The 23,491-nt window shown below is 50.5% G+C and overlaps 1 protein-coding gene across 3 annotated transcripts; it reads right to left on the bottom strand.

Annotated features, from left to right (window-relative positions):
- Positions 1 to 524: 524 nt before the first annotated feature.
- Positions 525 to 23,325, bottom strand: EWSR1 (EWS RNA binding protein 1). 3 transcript variants are annotated; one of them, XM_064466720.1, is made up of 17 exons: positions 22,980 to 23,321; positions 19,835 to 19,871; positions 19,534 to 19,585; positions 17,079 to 17,202; positions 11,533 to 11,719; positions 9,973 to 10,140; positions 8,998 to 9,212; positions 8,289 to 8,469; positions 5,418 to 5,455; positions 4,856 to 4,888; positions 3,866 to 3,984; positions 3,123 to 3,252; positions 2,563 to 2,685; positions 2,271 to 2,448; positions 1,769 to 1,866; positions 996 to 1,266; positions 525 to 738 (listed from the first exon to the last, which is right to left on the bottom strand). In XM_064466720.1, exons 1-17 carry the CDS (start codon positions 22,990 to 22,992, stop codon positions 699 to 701), a joined length of 2,007 nt encoding a protein of 668 aa, XP_064322790.1. In that variant the 5' UTR covers positions 22,993 to 23,321; the 3' UTR covers positions 525 to 698. The 3 variants fall into 3 exon arrangements, with proteins under 3 accessions (XP_064322790.1, XP_064322791.1, XP_064322792.1); XM_064466721.1 differs by having other exon boundaries at positions 5,418 to 5,452; XM_064466722.1 differs by lacking the exons at positions 525 to 738; positions 996 to 1,266; positions 1,769 to 1,866; ... (4 more) ...; positions 4,856 to 4,888; positions 5,418 to 5,455 and adding an exon at positions 6,341 to 6,689 and having other exon boundaries at positions 22,980 to 23,325.
- Between the last annotated feature and the right edge of the window lie 166 nt (positions 23,326 to 23,491).

The following is a 23,491-nucleotide window of genomic DNA, read 5'->3' as shown; positions in this document are numbered from 1 at the left end:
TCTGCCGCGGGGGTGGGGGTGTGCCAGGATCAGGCCCTTCCCCGGCAGCGGAGATGGGGAAACTGAGGCCCGGGGCAGCCCAGCCGCCCCCGCCCCCCCCCCCCCCCCCGGGTTACCGCACCCCCCGGGGGCTTCGCGGGGCCCCGGCTCCCCCCCACGGGGCTGGAGTCGCATCCAGCCCCTGCCCCAGCCGGAGCCCTGCGGGGCTGTGGGGGGGGACCCCTGAAAGTGTGGGCTCGACCCCGGCCCTCCCCGCCCACCCCCAGCTCAAGAGAGGCCAGAAGTGGTTCGGTTCTAAACATCGGGAATTTTATTTAAAAAAGAGAAAAAAACAAAACAAACAACAACAAAAAAAAAAAACAATCACAAGCACGAACACGGTTACAGTCCGCCGCCGCCCCGGATCCGCACGCAGCATGCTCACGAGCCGGGGGGGCCATGGGTTCGTTTTTTGTTAAACAACCGTTTGTAGGGGGTGGGGGGGGGGCAAAAGGAAAAAAAAAAAAAAAGATAACTCATCACGCGACCGTTGAACTTGGTTTTAATGTTTCTCCACAAACGGTGAAAAATACTAAAGTACAGACAAGGAATAATCATAATGTTGTGGCCAACATTATAAATATGGAATTATAAATTTAAAACATTTTCTGGTTTAAAAAATAAATCTGGTAGTAAATGCAGCTCTGCGGGGTCCATCCCTAGTAGGGCCGGTCTCTGCGCTCCTGGCGGTGCTCACCCCTGCGAAGGGAGGGAGAGGCTGGGTCAGTCACCACACCCCAGGGTCCCCCCCCAGACAGGGAAGGCTCCTCGCCCCCCTCCCCACATGCTCCTGCACCCCTGCACCCCTGCACCTACTCCCAACCTGGGTGACAGGGGGAAGGAGTGGGGCCCCGGTGCCACCCCACCCCCGTGACCGAAGTGCCTCCGGCTCGCCCATCAGGGTTTGCCCCCTCCCCAGCAGAGCCTCGGCCCCCCCACCCGCTCTCTGGCCGTACTTGTCCATCTTTCCCGGTCCTCCGCGCCGTCCACCTCTGCCTCCGCCTCCCATCTGCTCCATCAGGGGTCCTGGGGGACCCCCGGGTCCTCCTCCTCCTCGCCGTCCGCCTCCTCCGTAGCCACCTCGATCCATACCCCGGCCTCCTCTGAATCCACCTCTGTCTCCGCCACGGCCACCTCTGAACATGCCGCCGGGTCCCCCACGGTCCATGAGGCCACCTCCTCGCCCACCTCGCATCCCCCCGGGGCCGCCTCTGCTGCGGTCTCCGCCTGGGAGAGAGGAGAAGACTCTCGGAGCATCCTGAGAACAGAGCCAGCCTGCTCCGATGCTCCTCCGGCCTCTCAAAACCCTGTCCCGATGAACCCGGCACATCCAGCTCAGTCACTAAAAACAGGAGGTCTGGGAGCGGTTGGGAACCCTGAGGGCAACTGACTCTGCAGGGGAGCACAGCAGGGACGCCTCACCCAGCTTCCCCTCAAGAGCCAGGGCTCATTAAGAGGGCTCTACCTAACGAGGTGACAGCGGCGCTTCGGGGAAGCAAAGTGCTGAAGACAGCCCCAAGGAAGCGCCTTGGCAGCTCGGGGAGAGCTGGAAAGCACCGGAGGAACAGAGGGCAGAGTCGTCCCAGCCTCCACGTTGCAGTTCAAGGAGGTATGAAGCCCCAGGAACTCTTGGGGCTGGAAAGTGCCGCTCCCGGAGCAGCCCTGAACCAGGCTTGGGGCAGAAAGCCAGGTACTTCCCGTCCCGCTGTCAACTCTACCACCCACATACCTGGAGGGGGGAAAGGGGGTGGAAGAAACCCTTCTGGTTTAGGAGCCTTGCACTGGTTGCACTCTGTTCTCCAGGCAAAGTTCTGGTTTCCGCATCCCCTGGGTAAAAACACCAGTTAGGAGAGGCCAGGAAGGCATTCCTGGCTAAGCAACCCTCAGAAGCGCTGCCTGGCCGTTAAGAGAGCGCAGGGAGAGGAGACATGAAGGCGGGTCAGCAGGACCCGGAGCACATCAGCTGGGATGGTCCTTCAGCTGCAGCTCCCTGGCAGCGACACCAGCCCTCCCTCCCTGCTCTGGATGGGAGAAAGGAACTTCCCCGGAAGGCCCAGCAAGTTCTTTTAAGAAAGGCCTGTTTCTCCTGGCCAGCACCTTGGACAAAAGGGCCCCCTGGCGCTCTGAGGCGAGAGAGGGCTGTCGTCACCAGGCGGGAGGGACCACAGAGGTGCCAGGCTCACGTGGAGCTGCCGTGAGGTGCGAAGCTGCCGGCAGCACGGGATACTTACGGATTGGGACACTGCCAGTCGCCAGCTCGGTGCTGGACGCTCCCGCCGGAGGGGTTTCCCCTAGATCCCCGTGGTCCTCTCGAGGAGAAGCCACCTCTGTCTCCACCTCTGCCTCCCACCCGGCCCATGGGGCCGCTCGGGCCGCCAGGTCCCCCTGGGCCTCCGGGCCCCCCTGGACCTGTAAGGAAGGCTCCGTTAATGCCAGGAGGCACCAGCCACCAGCTGGAGGACGGGGTGCGGCTCGGCAGGCGCCACAGCCCTGGCCGTGCCCTTTTGGGGGGCTGGACATTACCTCCGCGGAGCGGGGGAGGCATTCCCCGCTGCTCGCGTGGGGGCATCCCCCCTCGCATGCTGTTCATCGGGCCCTTTTTCCGCGCGAGGGTAACCTTGAGCTTGCTCCCCTGGAAATCCTTCCCTAGGAGGAACACATGGGCAAGAGCGTCACTTTGGGCTGTGAGCATCCACTGGACTCTAGGATCACACACAGCCTTCCAAAGGATACACAGCTGCACCGAGCCATTAATCACAGGGGAGGTTTAACCCAAGCGTCAAATACAGCAGAAGGGCAAAATTCCACTCGTGGGACTGAGGTAAGCTCCCACTACAGGAGACCACAGGTGAGAGGGGCCTGGGCAGCTGAGGGCAACCACAACCCAAGCACCACACTCATCTGTTCTTGTTAAAACCAGGAACCTCTGAGGCAAAGGCTTGACTGCCTAGAGCTAGCCTGGAACAATGACAATCCTCCACGCGCCGAGGACAGAAATGCCGACTGACTTCTCTCAGACAAGAATTTAGTTCTGAAATCAAGAATAACGCGATTCCATCCTAAAAGACCCCCCGCATACTCACCATCAAACCATTCAACAGCTGTTTTGGCGGTAGATGGGTCATCATAAGATACCGTGGCATCTCCTTTAGGTTTGCCGGTTTCTTTGTCGATGTAGAGGTTTATCATAGGCTGCCCAGTCCTCTTGTTCATCTAGGACAGCAAAATGTCACGTCTCCCCATAAGCTGACCGGGGATTTACTCTCCTCTGCTCTGCTTTTAACTTGAGACAACCGAGCCTCATTTTGGCAACTCCGTGGCAGAAGAAAGGGCCCCTCTGGCTTACTGTGGGGGGCAGCTACTGCCCAGACAACCCAACAAATGAAGGAACCAGCCCAGAACAGCGCTGCCTGGCCTGACAGGTCCCTCCTGTGTGCACCTTGCCAGGCAAAAAACAGGCTGCAGCCTCGCCACATCCTCCTCTGCTCTCCCCACCACCACCCTGACCCCTCACGCTGTCACACGCCCCACCAGCAGCACATCCACAGAGGCACCCCTTCCTCCACGCTGTAAGCACCGGTGCTTCTGCAAGTCTAATTGTGCTGTTGAGGGACAAAACCTGCAAAGGTCCTTTGGGAAAGCCTGAGCTACGGGTCAGCGCCGGGCTGCGGTCATCCTACTGCCCAACCAGCCAGAGACCTACCAGCTCCAGGAAATGAAAGGCTGAGCGGAGAGGAGCAATGTGCGGCAGGGAGGAGGTGGGCAATCCCCTTCCCCTGCGCCCTACCAGCTGGAGGCCCACCTGCGCACACGCACTCCTTCTCACCTTGACAACACCGCACTGTTTGAAGAAATCTGTTAGATCCTCCAGGGTCACATTATCATTGAGTCCCTGCACATAAACTGAACTGTTGTCCGAGTCCTCATCTGGGTCCATAGGTGGGCCTAGGAGATAATTCACGGTGTCATTGCAGGGAGACGAAAGGCAGCGATACAACACATCCGACTAACTTTTCATCACGTCATCCCCTCAGCCAGCTGTGGCTTCGCTCTCAATGAGCGCATTTACAAAGTGACCCGAAAACCCAGGCACTGAGAGCAGGGAGGCTCTGCCACCTCCTGCACAAAGGCAGGAAGGTCTGGGCTCAGCTGCTGCCGAGCTGGCCTGCCTCCGGCCAGCTGCTTCTCCTGCCACGGCCAGACACCCAGCACGAGGAGAACCCCACGGTTAAACTGCTTGGTTACAACAGGAGACATCTGAGATGAGATGCAAGGAGGACCATTGTGTCCTTTGGGCTACTGCACACGGACACCCACCCCCCCCAGCTCTCCTTTCCGCAGCAAAGTGCCGATCCTGGAAGGCTGACGCATAACTTCCAGACACGCCTGTGCAGCAGGAAGGAAAGAGCCGCATGGCGACAGGCCAGGGGTGGCACAGGAGGAGGCTACTGGAGCAGCCCATACAAGCTCCAGGCTAAGACTGCCTGAAACGAGCTTTCAGCTGAAGCGACCAGCCGCAGATCCAACCAGCTCCCCCCAAATCCCCCCTAGCTCCTGTGGAGAAGGGCAAGAGTCTCACAAACACGTGCGGTTTTCCACCAGTCCAGCTGTTCTGACGAATGAATGGGGAATCAAGAAACAAATGAAATGGCCAGAAAGAGCCTCCAAATGGCAGAGCACCTTCGTGCTCCGGCAGAAGGGCACTCCGTGCGGCTACAGCTCCCACGGCCACAGCCCTCGTCCAGAGCAGAGAACTAGCACCGAAGCCCCAATTTTGTGAGCCCAGGAGAGAGCCTGAGCAGTTATTGGCAATTACCTAAATCAAGGTCCGGTCCTTCTTCCATGTGTCCTGCCAGTCGGGAAAGAATCATAAGAAATTGTGTTAGTGCACGCCTTGCAGGCTGAAGAACCGACACACAAAATACTATCTACTTATAACCACCATTCGTGGTGCCGGTTAAACTCAAATTGACCTGCATTGCAAAAACATCAGCAATGCACCTTTTACTTGGTGATCGGTTTGCTATTTTTAGCAGCCTTTCAAACCATTAACCACTATTACACGTTGGTTGTTTTTTTTTTAATGCTTTACCAGGCCAATCAATTTTACGTTCATTAATAAAGTTACTTTACAAAAAATTTATTAAATCCAAACCATTTATTTTCCCCAAATTACAGAAGTGGTTGCTCAATTCTTCCAAGTTACCCTGTGTCCTGTAACCGCATACCCCTAGGCATTGCCGGCAGTACCCATTACAGTCTTGTTTGCATATGTCATTTTAACCACTTAAACTAATAAAAATTACACTTTGTTCTAAATACTGACTGCAATTTTTTTTTTTTTTTAACACTATCCATTGTAATGCTCAAAAACTTACCACCAGGCTTATTGAAGCCACCTCGCTCTCCAGCGCTGCTGGGGGGATAAACGAAGAAATGAAGGCCTTTCCCTTTACAAAGCCAGTACCGCTCTGAGCCTCTGCGGCTCACTGGGAAGAAGGGCACTGGCTAAACATCTCCAAACAATGCATCTGTCTCTCTCTCTCTCATCTCGGCACTATGCCTTTCTTCAGGGCAGCTCGCTCAAATTTCCTTTACATATACGCAACCTCGCTTGTCTGGTTTTAGACACCACTTTGCTGTCGGTACCCTTGCGTTACTTGTACGGGTATTATCAGTGCAATACTTGGCAAAAGAAGTGTTTTCGAGCGTTATAAATTGGGCTTTTGCTTCAGAGAAATCGTGAGGTCGTTTACTGGTCAACTCCCTCCCCTCTGTGTGTACACAAAGGTGCACCCTCAGCCTCTCGCAGCATGAGAGCGAAACGAGCCCGCAGGTCCCTGACATTAACAGTTAAAAAGGTAGGAGACAACCATACGCGATACCTACAACAGAGTTCAGATGACATTTCCGCTAAAAACCTCGGTATAAAGCCATACATTCAGGTCACTACTGAATTTAACAAGTCTCTGTGGAGGGAGAACTTACAGAATACAGTGGGGGCTCGAAGGCCTGGGGTGCAGCTTTGTGGACACAGACCAGAACGGAAGATTTCAGCGCACACCAATGCAAACTCACGGCCACAGCTTTTGTCAAAAGCTTTGGCTGAAGCCTTCAGCTAAGACTGCTTTCAAGCGCTGGTTAATTAGGAAAATGCCACCTGAAAAGGATTTTGATGTTTCTTGCTCTTTTTGGAGAGCCAAAAAGCTGTTTGGAAGGAGACGAGCAGAGGAGGGAGAGCACCGCCTATTTTCTAGCAAGTATTGCACCTCTAATACCGGAAAAAAGAAAGTCGTCAATACACAGTTTCAAGCTGTTGCATGCAGCTTTGCCTCCTTTTGTTAAAGTACACACCATTTACGTAATGTCTCTCTTTTCAAACACATACGTTTACACTTTTTAACGTTACACAATTCTAAAGTAGTATACCTCCTCTGGTTTTATTACCAAACAACAAGTATGCAGTTACCAAAGTTACAGAAGGATTCCATTTATACAATGAATACATTTGGTTAAAAATATTCTATGTATATTTTTCCTCTCCATATGGACACCGTGTCTAGTCCCACTTTTCATTATGCTGCCGGCTGAGAACTGAGTACGGGTACTTTTTAAGTATTGAAGTGTATACAAGGCTCTCACTTTGTAACCTGTAGCATATAAATGCGACAAAGCATGTTAAAAAGTTTCCATGTTTAACAGCCAATGAAAATATAAAATAATTGAGTCAATGAAAAAGGGCACGTTAATAACATCGAGCTCCTTACCTGCCGGAGACACTGAAATCCATCACCACAGCATGATAAGAAGGGCCGAGTTCCCCTACCTGCCCCTTGGCGCTCATAGGAAGGCCACCTTTTCTATGGACAGCAGAAAGTCTACGTCCATAAAGCAGGGGACCCTTTGTAATGGTCTAGTCAGGTGGACATTGCTATGCACGCAATTTAAACTCGGATTAGGGTGTGCAATCAGAGACAGATGACATCTTTTGCATGAAAAGCTCCGAAGGGGCTAGAAATTTTAAGATGTGATGATAGACGTTTCAAGTGTCTACATCTACTTTAAACCATTAGCGATAAATACATCATGGGTGAAATCTTTATGCAGAACCACGGAACTCTGTTCCTCTTGAGCCAATTCAAGCCAGATGTGTTCCCACGCAAGCCAGTCTTTTTCTTCTGTTTCCACACACCAGTGGTTGTATTTCTCCGATAAAGATTTCATGCCACTTCAATTTATTTCGACAGAGCTATGCAGAATGGGACTATCACTTGCCAAACCCTGGTTGCCACCAGGTTGTGAAACACCTTCAGAAGTTGTCTATCGAGGAGAAGCTGCGATGCCGGCTGCCCCGCCAAGCACTGGGGCTAGCACTGCGCATCCCCTGCCACATCTCCGGTGTGCACCTAGGGACACTCTGCATAGCTCTGAGCGACGGTGTGAAGGGATGGAACACACACAAAGCTACGTTTTTCCTTCTCTTAGGAGCCTTTGGGATTAGTCCTCCTTCCTCACCTCTAGCAAAACAAACATCACGGACAGGGAGACACGCTGCGGACTTGACGGCATCGGTTTACCAAACCAGATTTTGCCATCAAACATGGCCAAACTGATTTAGACCACCTGAAAGCTCCGAGGGGGAGCAGTCCTGGGAGTCAAGCCGGATCTCTGTCCTTTCTTGGGGTCTTTCTTCACACTCCAACCACGCTCTAAGTGTTCTGGCCACTCAGAGTCATGGCTTAACAGCAGCAATCTGCCCCCCCCCCGGCACACTCTTACGCAGGTAGCTCCATGTGCTACCGCTAAGGTGGAGAGGCTGACGGTGTAACACGGGGCTGACAAGAGGCTTCTGCCTTGTACATACCTGAGCTGTCAAGATCCCCACTACTGAGGCACAGGGAGTGACTCCTGGACCTGGCGGAAGGTTTGTGTGTGTTCGATCCAGAGTTACTGTTAAACCCCACAGAGGATTTCACCTCTGCACGACCACGAAGGGAGCTGAAAGTTCTGGGTTTAGCAACACCCCTAATTCCCCCCGGGGCCCAACCAGCTGCAGGACAAAAAAAATCAAACAGGTCCTGCTCCTATTTCCCCTAGGATAACATTTCCATGGATTAGAAGCAATGCAGCTACAGATACGTTCTCCATGGAAGTACCGTTGGGAATGCCAACCTTTCAGTCCCTTCTTTCCATTTCAAATCCTACGGGTGAAACAGAATTAGATAAAAGGAGAAAAGATTTGCTCTTACCCCATTCCACCGCGTCCTCCTCCCCGCCCACCTCTGCTCATGCCTCCACGATCATATCCCCCTCTTCCCCTGCCCCGGCTATCAGGGCCGCTCATATTCCGGTTCTCTCCCGGGCCTGAAAAGCCTCCGGATTCCTGTCCATATACGTTCATGCTGCTAGGATGGTCCTGACGGAATGAGCCTGAGGGAAGTTTGTAACAAATGTATTAGGGAGCTGCAGGTGAGAGTGGGTTGAAGCTGCCTGTTCCCTTTTTAAGCCCTTTTACCTGCCTTCAGCACCGATCACTTGCTACAGCACTTGCAGCAACAGCGTTAATCGAGGGAGAGGCACACCGCTTTCCATTTGCAGGACTGAGCTTTACCCTAGGCCCTACCAGTATGGAACGGGAACTGCCACCTCGCCGAAGAGAATTGTTTACACCAAGCCTTGCCCACTCCACCCTCAGCAGTATTTTGTGCTTCTGTGCTTTTCAACCACCTGGCCACCTTCACCGTGCTGAGAGGAGTATCATGATTTGCCACTGCACCAGGCAAGCCATTTTCCAGCGAGAAAGGGCAAAACCCAGCTACGGTAGGCTCTCCCTTCAACTCAGCTGCAGGCTTTAGACCCAAAGTAATGCTAAGCCTCCTTCAGAGACAGCCCACCCTGCAAGGCCAGGGAGACTGACCCTTTCCTCCACGACCACACAGCTCTGCTAAGCACACTCACTCTGTTGGCCGTAGCTGCTGCTCTGCTGGCTGTACTGGCTTGGGGCCTGGCTGTAGGATCCGGTCTGGGGTGGGTAACTGGTCGGCGGCGGCTGCTGCCCATAGCTGCTTTGCTGGCCATAGCTAGTCTGTTGTCCGTAGGTGCTCTGTTGCCCGTAGGTGCTCTGCTGGGAGTAAGTGCTCTGATCGTAACTGCTTGGCTGCGTGGAGGAATAGCTGGAAGACAAAAGCGTTGAGAAGGTGGAAAGACGAGCCAATTCACCAGCAATGCACATTAGGCTGCAGAAGTGGCTCACGCAAGAAGGTAATGCAATTATAAGATGTACTGTTGGAAACCATTTAAAAAGGTGAAGTCATCCTGTGGAGGCTAGTCTGCTGGCAGGAGACAAAATAAAGCTGGTAGGCTGCTAAAAGCAAAATCCATCCGACTGTTCACAATTTATTCATACCTCTCGAAAGAGGCAGAAAGAAGTGCCAGGGCAAGAATCAGTGGCAATGCAAGTTATGGTCTCCCTTTCTGCCTTGGCACTGAAATATTTTCAGCTGATGGATAATAAAACAGCCACCTCTCACGCATCTCAGGCTTTGAGAATTTCAAAACATACACTGTAGAAGTCAGCATCAGCATATTAAAGACATCTGAGGGGAAGAGGTGAGCCCCTTGTCAAAGCCATGTGTAAGGAGGCAGCAAAAGGTCACTGTAACACACTCCGTGTCTAGGAAATGTCGTAAAAACATTTGTCATCGTTACACCTTGTGCAGGCATGTGCACAGAGACACTTATGCACTCAGTCACAGCCGCATCTTCCTTACAACAAGAAGTACACCAACAAGAACCACACCTCACTCCTCCCAGGACATCAAACCTCCTTTTATATCTGTCCATTGAAAATCCCTTGAGAAAATCCCTTTTGCTCAAGCTAACCTGGCAGCTCCCAGGCCAGCTGCACAAGGCTTAGCCCACTGCAAGAGTTACCTGGTAGGAGGATAGGAGGGAGGCGCAGTGACTGGCTGCATCGGGTAGCTGGCAGGCACCTGAGGATAGCTGTAGTTGCTCTGTCCATACCCTAGGCTGGGCTGGCTGTAGCCTGTCGTACTGGACTGCGGCTGGCTGGTCTCTGCTGGTTTGCTGCCATCCTGGGGTCTACGGAGCAATATCAAACAAGAAGGAAATATTGGTACAAACTCCCACCTCGGGTAGCAGCGAAGGCACTCAGATCCCACCCCAAAACAGAACGGCACTACCTATTGCTTTGAGTAACATTATGAGCTGGCATCGCATTGGAGTCAAGTCACTTTGGCAGCAGCTAATACATGCTCATTGCACACTAAACATTTTAGCACCCGCTGACCGGGCATTTGCACACTCTCCTGCCACAGGAAAGGCCCGGGCAGCATCCTGAACAGAGAGCATGGAGTACCACAGCTTCTGTTCACCAACTGCTGTTACGAAAGCAAAGGCGAGGGATTTAGACTTTGGCTCTAGAATTGAGCTGCAGATGTGAAACGGCCAGGAGAGCGGTCAGCAGCACTGCCCCTCCGCTCAAGCTGGTTTTGCACAACGCTTGGCAACAATCGGCACAAAAGCAGCCAGAAACGTTGTCAGTTAAATGCACCATTGTTTGGTTTAGAATCCAGTGTGAGCAGATATTGCCCCACATACGTTATCCGATGAAAGCGAAAGGATGTTGGGGGTTGGACTAGATGACCTTTAAAGGTCCCTTCCAACCCAAATGATTTTATGATTCTGTGTTTAGTACTAACTCTCAATGCCTGAAAATAAGGAGAACCCTTTTGCAAGTGACTCGCATGTCCCCTTTTTTTATATTTGCCCCATACTGTCGGTAATCTCTAACTGTTTACCAGGGCGGAGTAAAGAGTTAAGCTACTTTTGTTGTACAAGCTGGGAAAAAAGAGATTTTAAATGATGTCAGGATTCATACTTACAAGTGTAATCTGACAGACACAGACAGAGCTGTGCCAAGCTCTGCCTCTCCTTACTGGAGTGGTTGCTACAAACATCAGGTGAACGAATAAGGCAGTTTTTACTCAGTGCTAAACCAGTTTCCATTATCTAAATCTTTCATATCCTGAGCAAACAATTAAACTAAATATACTATTGACAGTGCCCAGACACAAGTGATTTAAAAAGGAAGTTGTCTACAGCATGTGCATCCACTCCAGAAGTCACAGTACGTAACAGTATCCTGCCTGACCCTGTGACTCAAGCTCAGCTCAGGCTGGTCTGTTTTCTGTTCTACTTTGTGAGTCAAGAGCCCATTTTTGCTGCTTGGTTGCTCTCCTCATCTCCCAGCAGCGCTGACTCACCATGCCAGAGCAGAACCTACCTACGCGGCTTCCCCCAGCCCTGAAACACGATGGGATTGGACGCAACGAGAGCAAAGCTCAAGCGCAACAGTCAGAGACAAGGTGTAAGCAAAACCAGTGGGCCCCAGTTCAGCTGGCAGCATGCGGGGGCTCCCCCCAACAGCAGAGCAAACATGGCCTTAGGGGGAGGAGAGGAACCAGACGTTACCTTGCGGGAGCGGATGCTGCTGGCTGCTGCCCGTAGGCTGGGTAGGTGGGCTGAGTGCCGTAAGCGGATGGTGCTGCGTAGGAAGCCTGGGTGGTGGTAACCGTAGCGGTGTTAGTATCGTAGGCGGCTGTGCCGTACCCCTGGACAGGCTGACTGTACGCTGGGGGGGCAGTTGGGGTGGTGTAACCTAGAACAGACAACAGCCTCATCAGGTCAGGATGCCAGCCTTCACTCATAATGGTTCGGACTATTGCGCTTCTGCTGACAGTTTATCAAACCTCAGGTACAGCACAGATTTCACCGCTGCAAAAATATCACAGATAACACAAAAATTATGAACTAACCGACACCGCCCCTTTGCCTTCCTTGGAGAAACCCCCTGCCCTGGGAAGCCGCAGCCTACAGCCCCAGCTCTATCCTCACCATCCAAAAATCATGCTCTGAGGAGCTTTCTGGAATCCATCCTTCAATCAGCATCCAAGGGCTGTTTGTTTACAGCTCCCAAAGCTCACCGCTAATGTAATAAAGCGCATGCAGGGCAAGCCAAGGCATGCAGCATCTTCTGAACACAGGAAGACTAAACAAAGCTTCTGTTAGCCCTGAAGTAAAAGAAATCCAATCGATTCAAGAAGCACGGTCCCATCCTTTCAGCTGTTTTGAAAAATAAAAGCACAAAATGGCACCAGGCTGACTTGACAAGTCTTTTTGAGCCATTTACCAAGTCTTATTTTAAATCAGTAATTCTGGAAACAAAAGAAAAGCACTTTACATTTGCTTTAACTTAAGAGAAAGGTCAAAAACACAAATAAGGCAGCTCCCGGTATTTTATGTACATTCCCGTTTCTTAGGATTTCAGTTTGCTTTAGGTAAAAAGCCTAGAGATCATACATTTATTTCTGAGCAATTTTACAAGAATATCCAAGATCCCCAAACAGCTCAATTTAAATTACTCCTTCCAGCAGCCACCGCTGTATAATTTAGCCGGCCATTTGGCTTGTCACAAAGGTGAACTATAAACCCAGCATTAACATGGTGGCATTTTACAGTTAGGAACCTTGCGAGCAGCTTTTCAAATTATGAAATGGGGGCTTACATCAATCAATTAAGGTAACAGCTTCTCCACCGCTTCTTATTTTTAATAAACATAGGACACCTGTGACACACTATTCCCTCAAATTATACAGCATTTTAGGTCGATTGTGCTGTAGCTTTTTATTTCAATTCCCTAATTTGCAAAACAAATATACTTCCAGGAGGATATAGCGTGCCCTCCTGAAGCACCACAGTACTTCCACATCTTGCTGTCCTTCCTACAGAATCAGAACCCTTCCCAATGGCTCTCTGAATCAGCGAGTAAAGAGGAAGAGAAGTGAGAGGAGGAAGTTTGCACAGCACATTAGTTAAAACCCACAAACTTCAGCTTTCCATCCCAAGCGACAATCTTGAATTTTCTGGTTAGCCTCAGGATCCTCAAGAAAGGGAGAAATGCCTGTCCACTCTTGTCACCTGCAACAGCTAGACTAAAAGCTCCCACAGGCCTCATTCCTCCTGCCCTGGGCCCTCCATGCTTGTCACGCTACCACCCTCCTGCTGAACGCCACAGGCTGGCTTCCACACCGCAGGGCTGCCCACCTGGAAATGTGAAAGCGAGAGAGCAAGCTCATCTCCCACCAGGAAACAATTTGCATGAATTGCTAGCAAATGAGTTTTCATTATTATTATTCCTTTTTGCTGAGAAGCTCTCTGAAAAGCAAAGTCCTCTTCTGAGTGTTGCTGAGCAGGGTGAATGGGATGATGCCAAATGGCGTTAAAATAAGCTTGATTTTTAAAGCCTTGGACAAATGTATACAGTCCAAACACTTAAATGTCAGCCACCACAGTATTTCCATAGAGCACCGACACCAGAACTTAAAGAAATCCTTATTTGAACCGGCTGAAGCCTGACCACTTACTAAAAAAGCCTGCTGTTTGCCTAAGTACAGCCTGCAGTAAGGGCTGCTGAAGCCACAGCCTTGCCCTTGGCTGATCTGGCCAGACTCAGAGCTGCAGGGCGGTCCTCCCGCATCTGGGTCCCCTTTCTTGGTACTGTTACTGGCAGCACTAACCCCTCAAATCAAGCAAGCAAGCAGGTTTGCTAGCACCTGGCTCTGCACAGTCAATAGAATAAAAGGGAAGCGAAAGAAATATCCTGAATTTTAATGCTTCAGCTCTAGGTGGAGCATTTCCCTTGTGCGAGCGCGCTCAGCAGGAAGGGTTTGTACCAAAGAAAGAAAAGGCTGTGATTTAACATCCCGCTGGTCTCAATTTTCATTTCAACAACTTGGTTTAGGTACTCTGAAAATAATCCTAAAGAGCTGTATTTTTGAGGGGGCACTTACATTACATCACTTCTCCCTCCTCCCCCACCAGTCAGTACGATAAACGGTGAGCCTGCAGAACAGATACGGTAAGAAGGTAACAGACCAACTTAGATAACCTGCTTAAGAAGTCCAGTTACGTGGCTCCGTTTCCTCTCAAAGTATCCAAGCCTGCAAGCAAACCCCTTATTGAAGTCTAGGAATTCTTCAGCTGGAGGGGAAGTTTGCAGGATTTGGCCCTCAGAGAACATCAACTGATAATACTGGATTCAGAGAGATTTATTCTGATATAAGCAGGCTTCCTCTCAGCTCACAGCAGTTTTTGAAGGCTCCTCTCTGATGCGAGCGGTATTAAAAGCTACCTGGGGGTCTGTCTGCCCAAAGAGAGCCAACTCCTGTTTGGTGTGTGTCTCTTCTACCAGTGAGGGTCTGGAGAAGGGGATGCAGAGGCTACCCTCTCTCTCCTCTGTTTTGGTTAACAGATCATTGTGGCAGCCAAGACAACTCTGGGTGTGTTCATTTCAAATGCTAAATACATCAGAAACTTGAAATATATGTAACCGTAAATTTCACAGGTAAAAAGAGCAGTGGGGGCTGGCTGTCTCTTTAGAGAGCAATTCCCAGTTAGCTACCTAAAGGAAATGCATACTTGAACATTTGAAATTATGCCTTTGCCCCCAAACAACACCCGAACAGATGCAGCTCTTCATATACTCTTGTAATTCACGCTTATACACCGCAGTGATTAAAGAGCAAACCATGACCACAGATCTGATGGTGCCGATTAACCCCCTAATCCAGTTGCATCCGGGGAGCTGCAGAGGAGCCCACGGGCTCCTGAACCCCTCTTCTCTGTAACAAACCGATGAGGTGACTCCAAGACACCTTCTCCTACAGCCCCGGCGAGGGAAGAAGCGCAGCCTGGGCAGTAACTCTCACATCGGTGGCCCTGGAGTCAGTGCAAGGCGGGATGGCAGAGTGCTTGGGATGGAAAGGTCCCCAGACAGGCTAAAAGCCCTCGTGTGAGGCTCTGAGGCCATGCAGAGTAACCGCCTTTGCCATTCCTGCAGAGTCCCAAGAGGGTGTATCTCCACAGGATTTGAATGTCCCTGAACCACAATGGCATCTTACTCCAAAAACAGGCTGTTAAGACAAAAAAAGGCACTTTGCTTTAAAGTAATTGAAGACATTTCCCTGCTCCAAAAAGGCAATGCCTAGGAAAAATAAACTGAGATTCAACTGTAAAAACACAATGTCTCTTAGGGCATAAAGACGTATGCCCCAGGCAACACCTCAGGCTTTATTTAGTACGGAAAGGCAGAGACTGAGAGAAGGAAATGGGCTTTAGGCACTATCAGTCTCGTTTACACAGCTCTGGCTCCTCAAGGAGAGGCAGGTGTAGGAAGCATAAATACAACCTGGCACTCTGCCTGGAGAGTAACATCAACAGTCCTGCCACAGACCAATGCCATGCAGACTGAGGCAAATCATACTTGAAGGTTGATATGATCTTTTGTTTGACCACTTCTTTTGTTGTTGTTGTTGTGATGAAAAGAAAAAGAAGCTTTTTGCCTAAAAAAACCCCAACAAATGCTAAGAAACTGTGCAGAAAAGGTGGCTGATATTATTATTCCTCCAGCAAATATACTCTTAAGGGACAAGAAAACACCTGAGTGGTGCAGCTTTCTGTGGCCCTTGTGGGACTGGAGTCCATAGTAAAGATCAAGGGACTCAAACATTTCTAGGAAAGGGATTTTGGAAGTCCTCAAATCCTTTTGGCTGCCAATTTATGTTCATACATTTTTAAACAAAAGGAAAAAAACCTGTAGATAGCCTGCAGTGACACTGGCTAAAGGGTACTGGCTCTCATTCTGCAGGACACGCGCTAACTGCTGGACAGAAATTTTCCTCATCCCTGTAAAGATGTTTGATATTTTAAAGTGCCGTATAACTGGGTAGACTACAGGGTAACATTTTCTCTCCACCTCTTCCTTGTGAAGCATTCCCCAGTGGCTTCTGTAGCCAGATACCCCACCGCCCGTCTGCCCTGGTATTCCATTGCTTTGGGAAGTATTTAAGAAAGCTCCCACTCTAACGGACATTTATAACGTCTCTCATTCAGCAAGGGCTGAATCGGCAGAAAACAGCACCCCAGGTGTTACTTGGAGAAAAATCCATTTTCTTTTTCAAAGCCTCCTGAATATTCAATCCAAATGTACCAGAACTGGACAATGTCTCAATAGTTTCTTTCAGACATTGAGACACTTTGATGTACAAAACTCCGGTTCAGAAAGCACACGTTGGACGTTTACAGCGCATTCACGAACACGTGATATATGTGTCTGCACTGGAAATCCAAAGACAACATGGAACGTGCAAATGTGGAGGTCAGGACACCCAGCCGTGTCCAACCAGGCTGTTTACTGTTTAGGAAACAGTAGGACAATGGAGTTAGATTCACCTGAAACGTCTTGGCATGGCTGCCATTAGGGCTCGGGGGGTTTTATCCATAAAGTGTGCCACTCAGAGACTTTACAGTGATGTGGAGACGGCAAAGAGCGCTGCAGCCTAGCGAATTCTTCCTGTCACTGTGTGTGCGCGCTCTGATGCTGGATGGTTCTAGCGCTAAAACCAAGTGACATCTAAAGCATTAACACCACAAGTTTAGACAGGATGAGACAGCATTTTCCATGCAAGAGTGAGCAGGAGAGTCAAACCTGTACTGGTTCCTTCTACTGCGGGAAGCACAAGGCAAAAAGTAGAGGGTATGCTACTAGAACAGGCATACATCACTTCCACCGATTTGATTTTCAGGCAACTGAAGGACACCAGTTCTCAAGAGCAGCCAGAGCACACGCTCCCAGGGAGTGCTGCCGCGCCGCTTGCGCTTGCTTTGCTCTAAGCACAGTACACTCTGCAGCCACGCTTAGTTCCACTGCATGAACCAGCACCCAAAATGTTCCCTGAAAAATTAAATGGGCATGTTTGTTTACTTCTCAGCCCACCTGCATCTTTGCATCATTTTAAACTGCCCTTCACTCAGATCAGGCTCTTGAGGAAGGAAGCCCCTTCCATATCAGAGCTGCCCAGAGTAATTCAGCATGGTTTGGGCCAGAGTTCCCCAACGCAGACTTGAGCTCAGCTCTCTCCCCAGGATAAGCCAAACCTTGCAGGCACGGGGGTTCTTACCGGCAGGAGGCTGCCCGTAGGATGTTGCATACGCAGTCTGCCCGTACGTCGCAGTCGTCTGGGGCTGTGTGTAGCTGACGTCGGTGGGTTGTCCATAGGTTCCGTAACTCTGTTGCCCATATGTCTGCTCCAAAGATGATACAAATTTAATTCATGAACAGAAGTGACTCACAGGTGTTGCAGAGATACACACACAGACTGTTTCAGCGATGTACACAGACTGGGGGATCTGTGTTACCTGATGTACTGAAAGCAATCAGAGTCAAGCCAAGGCTACTGTGAGAGTTTGGGCGCTACTGCAAATTTCAGTTCAGATCTGTAATGAAGTTACAAACGCAGTTTTTCAATGCCAGGACCAGAGGGGCAGCCTCTTACATTTTCACAACACACCACTGCTCTACATAAAGCAAGACATGAAAGAATCCAGCTCCTCGTAATCGCCTGGGCACCCATCAACACTCACAGATACCTCCTGAGGGCTAACCTGAAGCTCAGGGAGTGGGACTACTCAGAGGGCAGAACTGCATGAAGGACAACAAGTCAGTTACTTCAGCAGAAAACTGCTTTAGTGTTCACTAGAAGAAACCTATTTAAGGTTTCAATGAAGTTCTGAATATTCGTGTCCACTGGGCAACAGCTCAAAAAAATAAGAGTAGGGCATCCAAGGACTTGCCATCACCACATTATCCCGGTTGCAGCTACTCCCGCCCCAGTGCCTCTGCATTCAGCAAGAGATCAGCTCTCAACTCACACCTTCCCTGGAGCTCATTTTCAAGTCTAGACTATCACTAAAGGACTGCTTCTGCCCATCGTCTGGCTCAATCCTGAAGACAGCACTGCAAAGCAACTCCTCAGCCGTGGCAATCCCATCGGCAGCACAGTGTGGCTGGATTAGCGCAGAGCTGCTGGCGCTGCCGTTTCACCAGCTGAAGAGCTACCTCAGCCCTGTGCCACAGACCGGCCAGCTCAGGCTTCAGGCACCAGCCAACTTCCAACAGCTTTGTGCGGCCAGCAGTTTGGTTTAGGATAAAACTCTAGTTACAGTTCAAAGAGCGATATGAAGACAGCCTTAACATCCAGATTCTCAAAGGGATTTACTGACTCCTGTGGGAGCCTGGAACTTAAACACCTTTTGGGATCTAAGCCTGTGTTACTCGTCAGCCAGCCAACCTGAACTCAAGCCACAGATCTTAAACAAGAGTAGAAAAGCCTTGACCAGATTGATTACATCACTGTCTGTGGAAGCTCACTACATCAAGAGGCAGGAAACACTGCAAACCTCCCACAGCTATTTGCCTGCAGCTGAGTTTAGTTGGTGAGTTGCTTCAGTCTCACGTCAGAGGATGTTGTTGAGGCCTTCTGTTCTTACACCTGCCAGTCTGCTTACACTTGTCCTGGTTACATCTGTAACCTGCGCATTTGGTAGCAGTTCTTGCAATTGTTCTGCCTCAAAATACTAATTCAAAATAAAAGTTACCGTTACCTTCGCTTAAGCCTACCCAAAGGCCAAGACTCAACCTGCGTTCCTCCCGTAACGCTGATTATTTCTCACAAAGGGCCTTCGTAACCTGCCACAGGAACGAGCGAGGGCAGTGTTTTCATGCAGCCTCACCTGCCCTGGACCGGCCAGTGCAGGCAGCAGCCGGCAGCGTGGCACAGGCAACCTGAGCAGGCAGAGGAAGGTAGCTCCTGCTCAGCCCTGCAGCACCAAAGCCAACCTGTTGCCACAAACAGAATTAACTGATCTAACACTTTTCACTAAGGCTCCAACACGACAACGTGGTCGTTTTTGTCTCCATAATACAGGTATACTCTTGGGAGGCAGGATTTTCTCCTGAAAAACCTTTCTGGAAAGGCAGGAGAAGATTAACCTACACTACTTTTTGAGGACAAAAGTTTACCTTTGAAAACATACTTGGAGTGTGTATACAAATGCATTTTTAGTAACTTGTATTCTAACGATTAAAAGTAAGCATGTTTTAATTCATATCTTCAAGATCATCATCATTTTGCAGTCTAGCCAACTGAGAATATTAATGGCTTTAGCAACAATACCTCCATGAAAAAAAAAATCTATTCCCTGCTCCTACTTTGACCAACTGCTGCAATCTTACAAATGGCAATCTCCTCCCACCCCCTTTTTTTTTTTTCAGGCTTTTCTCTCCTACTCTGTGGTGTCAAACGTACACTGAGAATTAGGCTTTTATAACCCTCTTGACAACAACCACCTTAGGCTCAGATATATTAACAAAGAAGGGGACTGTTGAGGCTCCTTGACGTTTAGGTTGGTTTTACTTTAAGAAGGCACTTCGGGCTGTGTGGGAAGCTACAAGACAACTTTTAATGACAGATTTTGACTTTGCTGCTCAGCGTTTTTCACGGCCAGCAGAGCCCCATGTAGTTTACTGGAAGACACATGATTCAGCAGCAATTATAAAACCGTCCTGTGCTTTACCTGGGTGGTCTGTGCATACCCTTGAGCTGGCTGAGGTGCATACGCGCTGTAGCTGTAAAATGAATTTAAAGATGTTTATAATGCATCCCCGTATTTCTGACTTGCGCAAAACATGTATCACAAGACAATTTTCACATATCCAAATTATTTCTGCTGAAATGCTATGGCAGTACAAAATCTAAAAGCTAAAGGAAAACCATAGGATTTACAAACATACCTGAGTTAAGGCTAAACCACAATTATTATATACTTATATTACATCTTTTTAAAACAGAGAGGATAAGGCCATAATGCTACTTACCCCTGCTGAGCTGCAGCTTGGCTATAGGTACTATAATCTACAAGAAAAAAAAAAAAGGAAAAAAAGGTTGACAAAGGCTTAACAAAATTAACAGTGTAAGAGCACAGCAGCTGGAATTTCCTCCTGCAGCTTGAAAGAAGCGCAATAAACCGCTGGAAATCCAGTTTCAAAAGAGTGTAAGGTAAATGCACTTTTTCAATCTTTTTGAAGGAAACAAAACCTCTCTTCCCTTCATTGTTACTGCTGTTTGCAGCAGCAGCAACTTTGATCTCAAATGACCCTACTTTAACTGCCACCTTGGATGACACCCAAAGGGGCTGGCAGGAGGGTGTTTTTTTTTGGAACAAAGGAAACACTGGGGCTGACACTTAGAAACGCCCTCCCCAGTTTCAAAGGGCCAGGTTGCAAGCTTTTGGGTCTGTAGAAACCACCACACTTCACTCTTTCAATTTAACTTTCAAGGACACAAACAAATGCCTGGAAAGTTCTAACACTTGTCCCTTTGCAGGGTTCGAGATGGGCAGCTAGCAGTAATTCCTTCCTCAAAGGCCCGATCCACACCAACACCCTGATCCAGAGAACTGAAATCCTGAAAATACAAGCAGAAAAGTCTACGCTGAACTGGTCTGCTGGCAGGAATGGAAAATGCGTCTGCATGGCAATTACAGGGCTATATTTGAAATGATTACAGCTCCTACATGTACGCTTTCCCTCAAAAGTCACCAAGCAACTCCAGTTCCCATCCAAACTTCTAGAGTGAACAATGAATCCATCACTCAGACCAGACCTTGCCAGCCAGATTCCAGCTCTCCCAGGACCACAAAAGTCCTAAGGACGGGGATGAGGAATGTGCGCAGACCTTGCTTGCATCTGCCACTCAGGCCACGGCATCTGACTGAGCTGGAGGCAGAAGCTGGACATCAGTAGGGCTTTTCTCAGGCAGAGCTGGACAGTCCTGTGCCAGAAGAGGTTTTGGTGCTTCTGTCACGACTGCGCCTCGGGGTACACTGATCTCCCTTAGAAAACTAACTAATGAATTTGAGGAACCTGGCTGACAACTTTCTACAGCCTTCAGTTAAGCCTAGGTTTTAAGGACTGCTTTAACACCTTCATCACTTTGTTCACAACTGAAGGTGATGGGAGCACCAGGAATTATTTTGAAAGTACTCTTTTCATAAACCTGAACCTTCTGTTTCTTGAGGCCGTGGATCCATTGCTAATAAAGCTTTCCTCTCCCCCTCCTAGCCTCTCCACGTGAGCTTACAGCTTTTCCTCCTTCGCACTTCCCTCCGCTGATACCGGAGCTCAGACCCTGGGGTGCGTGCTGATGGACAAGGAAAGGAAGCTCAGTGACTCTGGTAGTGATTTTTGACAGATATTAACTCCTTCAACCTTGCCTCAGAGCACAGGAATCCGTACAAGTACATAAGGAAGATGATCAAAATACCATGTGCAATAAAGAGATGCTGAACTGCTATCCAAAGGCTTCCACACTCCTGAGACGCACCGCACAAGTTGTTAAACTACTCTGGCACCGCTCCTGCTTTCCTTACAAGTTGTCATGTTTAATATTGAAAAATTTAGCTTGTTAAATTCAGGGTCACTGCTCTTTTTTTTTTTTTCAGTCTACACATGGCTCTGCTAAATCCTGAGTGTTAAAAACCATTAACGCCCATTCCCCCTCACCCATCTTCCCTCTCCCACTGTCTCCTACCAGTGCTCCTCCATCCTCCCCATTTTGCCCTATACCCTCCTCTTTTCAAAGCCTGTTCACCCTCCAGCCACCAAAACCTCCATACTCCTCATTTAATTCTCATTTTCTGCACTCCTTTGGGTTACCATGGTCCTCCAGGCTGTTAAAAAATGGCCAGACTGCTGAACATAGACCTGCCCAACCCTCATCCCTCCATGGCAGACCCCCAGCGACCTGCCACACCTGGGAGGAGCTGCTGGGGCCTGGAGCTATGCACGCCGCCTTCAATTAAACACCCATCACACATCCCCTCTGACAGCCTTCCCCCAGCCCTACCCAGACGTGACATTTTCCCCTTTGTAGGATTTAGGTGTTGAATATGCAATTTGCCTCTGTTAACCCCCACTCTTATAATTTGCTTGAATTTAGATTAATGCCAAAATGTTAAAAAAATATTATGGTTCATTCAGTTAAAACCATCTCTAAGACTTTATTTCCAGTGGGAAATTAATCTTCATCCTTCTCTTTCACAAGGCTCAAGAGCACAATAGTGCAGCCAAAAATAGCAGCTCCCACAGAAGAACATTTCCATGTATTAAGCGGAAAGACGGCTGTATTTTTAAACCCCATTTTGACAATTCCATTGGCACATATTCCTTTAGTAGCTTTTTTTCTTTAAAAAAAAAAAACACAAACACGTTTCCAGATGTCACACTACACAGCTTGTGACACTTTGCGGAGAGGTCCGACTTTTGGCTGCTGGGCTTTAAGGCTACTTTAAGGCTGATGTTGCCGTGGAGGCTAAGTCTCAGTTTTGACCTATTCGCATCCAGCTGGAGCCCTCGTGTAAAAATCACGTTTCCTTCTACGATGCTTCACCAGTTTTATTAAACGAAATTATATTTGCACCAGGAACGGTCCTGAATAGCCACCAGAAAAGCACGGAGGAAAGCTTCGGAAAGGACAGGGGTCTCCTGAATTCAGAGTGTAACTCAGAGAATCTTCTGGGGCTGGAGCACCGGGGATCCACGGTTGCAAACAAGGCTTTGGCAAACACCTGGGAGGGAGAACCCGGGCACTGCAACCCCAGGGGCACCGGAGGGACCGGGCCCGGCGGGCGGAACGGAGCCGGGGGCAGCGGGGCAGGCGGGGGGGGGGGGCCGGCAGGGCCGCGAAGCCCGCAGCCCAGCCGGGAGGGAGCCCGTCCCGTAGCGCCGGGGGAGCCGGGCCCGCCTCGCCTCACCCCGCCATGGCAGGGCCGCGGCCGGGCCCCAAGGCGCTCCTCCCGCCCCTCTCCCCTGTCTGGCGGCGGCGCCACCGACAGCCCCAGCCCCTCTGACGGGCGGCGGTTGCAGGAGGCCGGCCCGGTCTCAGCCGCTCCCGCCGAGGCGGTCCCCGCGGAGGCCCCAGGCGGGCCCGACTCTCTCCACCCCCCCCCCCGGCCCCGCTCACCCGTCGACGCCATTTTCTCGCCTTCCTCCTCCGCGCTCCCAACGTCCGGCCGCCGCCGCCGCCCCGCACTGCGCACGCGGCGCCCGGCCCCGGCGGGACGTACCACGCAGGCGGACGGGGAGTGCCGCGAGTGGCCGCGCACGGAGGGCTCCCCTCGGCCTGCCCCGCCGGCGGTTGCCAACCTTAGCGAAGAACAGGGACCTGCCCCGCACCGCGGTGGCCGTCACTTCGGACGGCAGTTCTCCCGCGGCGCTGGGCGCTCACCCCCCCCGCCGGGCCGCGGGATGGTAGGACCTGCGGCCATTAGGGACCGTCGCGCAAGAGCCGTTCGGGCCGGAAGGCGGAGAGGAGAGGGGAGGGGGCGGGGCGGGGCGGGGCGGGGCGGGGCGGGGCTGGGCTGCGCTGCGCTGCGCTGCGGCATGATGTCATCGCCCGGCGTCACGCGGGCCGTGCGCGAGGTCGCTCCTGACGTCACGCGCCGTGCCGTGGTGTCATCTGGCATCACCTGACAT

The sequence above is a fragment of the Phalacrocorax carbo genome, chromosome 15, assembly GCF_963921805.1.
Source record: "Phalacrocorax carbo chromosome 15, bPhaCar2.1, whole genome shotgun sequence".
In the NCBI taxonomy this organism is placed as follows: Eukaryota; Metazoa; Chordata; class Aves; order Suliformes; family Phalacrocoracidae; genus Phalacrocorax; species Phalacrocorax carbo.
The sequence above is the reverse complement of the archived record's forward strand: the minus strand, read 5'-3'. Positions and strand labels throughout refer to the sequence as shown.

What these genes read in the sequence shown, in the direction of transcription:
- EWSR1 (XM_064466720.1), bottom strand. An exon ending in GGTATGCACAGACCACCCAG is followed by an intron (nt 17,203 to 19,533) that starts GTAAAGCACAGG and finishes TCTTTGGAGCAG; the next exon opens with ACATATGGGCAACAGAGTTA. An exon ending in GACTGGCAGTGTCCCAATCC is followed by an intron (nt 1,867 to 2,270) that starts GTAAGTATCCCG and finishes GTTTTTACCCAG; the next exon opens with GGGATGCGGAAACCAGAACT.